The 1,451-nt window shown below is 49.2% G+C and overlaps 1 protein-coding gene across 1 annotated transcript; it reads left to right on the top strand.

Moving 5' to 3' along the window:
* Window positions 1-666: 666 nt before the first annotated feature.
* LOC147487665 (uncharacterized) lies at window positions 667-1,038 on the top strand. The gene has a single exon (XM_086574103.1). The coding sequence runs from the start codon at window positions 667-669 to the stop codon at window positions 1,036-1,038; it is 372 nt and encodes a 123-aa protein (XP_086430229.1).
* Window positions 1,039-1,451: the final 413 nt, after the last annotated feature.

Genomic DNA, 1,451 nt, shown 5'->3' with positions numbered 1-1,451 from the left:
TGAAATGCCTAGGACTGTGGCTAGCCTTAGAGGTGCTGGCAGAGTTGCACGAGGGGGACTGTGGGAGTCACTCTGCTGGGAGAACTACGGCACATCGATTACTGACACATGGCTATTTCTGGCCCCACATGAAACGGGATGCAGTGGAGTTCGCTAAGAAGTGTGACAAGTGTCAGAGATTTTCACAACTGATATTCATGCCTGCAGAACCGTTGCATAATATCTCGAGTCTATGGCCCCTTGCCATGTGGGCGATGGACATCGTGGGACTACTGCCTATGGCTAGCGGCAAAATGAGGTATATGCTAGCGGCCACGGACTATTTCACCAAATGGATAGAAGCCGTACCATTGCAACAGGTGACGGAGGCGTAGGTGAAGGAGGCGCAGGTGATTAAATTTCTATGGGAAAATATCATATGCCAGTTTGGGCTGCCATATGCGATCATTGCAGACAATGGGACACAGTTCACAGGAGCCAAGGTGACCAAATATCTGCAGCATACAAGGTGAAGCAAGGGTTCTCTGCTCCATACAATCCCGAGGGTAACGGGCAGGTAGAATCTTCAAAGAAAACGATATTGAACAACCTAAAAGAAAGTTGGAAGACAAGAAAGACGCGTGGGTAGACGAGCTGAACCATGTCGAGGCCGTGATTCCTGCAGAGATGGTGGCAGCTACAATGAGAACAAAGGCAGTGGAGGAGGGATCGAATTGGCGAATATTGGCGGGAGACTTGAATCTAGCAGAGGAGAGAAGGGACTCGGCTCGCATTCGATTGGAAGAGTATCACAGGAGATTACAGAGGCAATACAACAAGCGGGTTAGGCCGCGACAGTTCAAGATAGGAGAGTTGGTGCTCCGCCGGGTTACTCTAAGCACGAAGAAAGAAAATGATGGAAAGTTGGGACCCAATTGGGAAGGGCCGTACACCGTGGTGGAAGTAGGAGGGTCTAGAACTTACAAGCTACGAACAATAGAGGACAAACTGATAGAAAATCCATGGAATGTAAGCATGTTAAAATATTATTACAAGTGAGTGTAATGACGTTATGAAACCATGTAAGGGAGATCCAGCGCAGAGGGCTGGAGCTGCTTGTAAATGTATAAAACTGCAACACTTTTGTGAAAGGAAGTTTGGTTGTTATGTATGATTTCTAAACCAGAATGTGAATCGCGGGCAAAAGATGTGAAAGACATGGGGGGCAAAGAGAGTGACCCCATTAGGCTCCTACGCCTATTAGAGGGAGAAGCAGCGGAGGGGATGAAACTTTCGCTGACGCCAGAGTAGGAGCGAGCTTGGAACAAAATGAGGTGTTCCAATTTCACGGCCTGAGCCCGCGGAGTGGGATGAGCCCTCCGTGGATTAGAGATGCACAAGGCACAGGGGGCAAAGAGAGTGACCCCATTAGGCTCCTACGCCTATTAGAGGGAGAGGCAGCGGAGGGGATG

This window comes from Coptis chinensis, chromosome 7, assembly GCF_015680905.1.
Source record: "Coptis chinensis isolate HL-2020 chromosome 7, ASM1568090v1, whole genome shotgun sequence".
NCBI lineage: Eukaryota > Viridiplantae > Streptophyta > Magnoliopsida > Ranunculales > Ranunculaceae > Coptis > Coptis chinensis.
The sequence above is the reverse complement of the archived record's forward strand: the minus strand, read 5'-3'. Positions and strand labels throughout refer to the sequence as shown.

Coding starts and splice junctions, on each gene's coding strand:
- LOC147487665 (XM_086574103.1), top strand. CDS start 667: ATGGTGGCAGCTACAATGAGAACAAAGGCAGTGGAGGAGGGATCGAAT.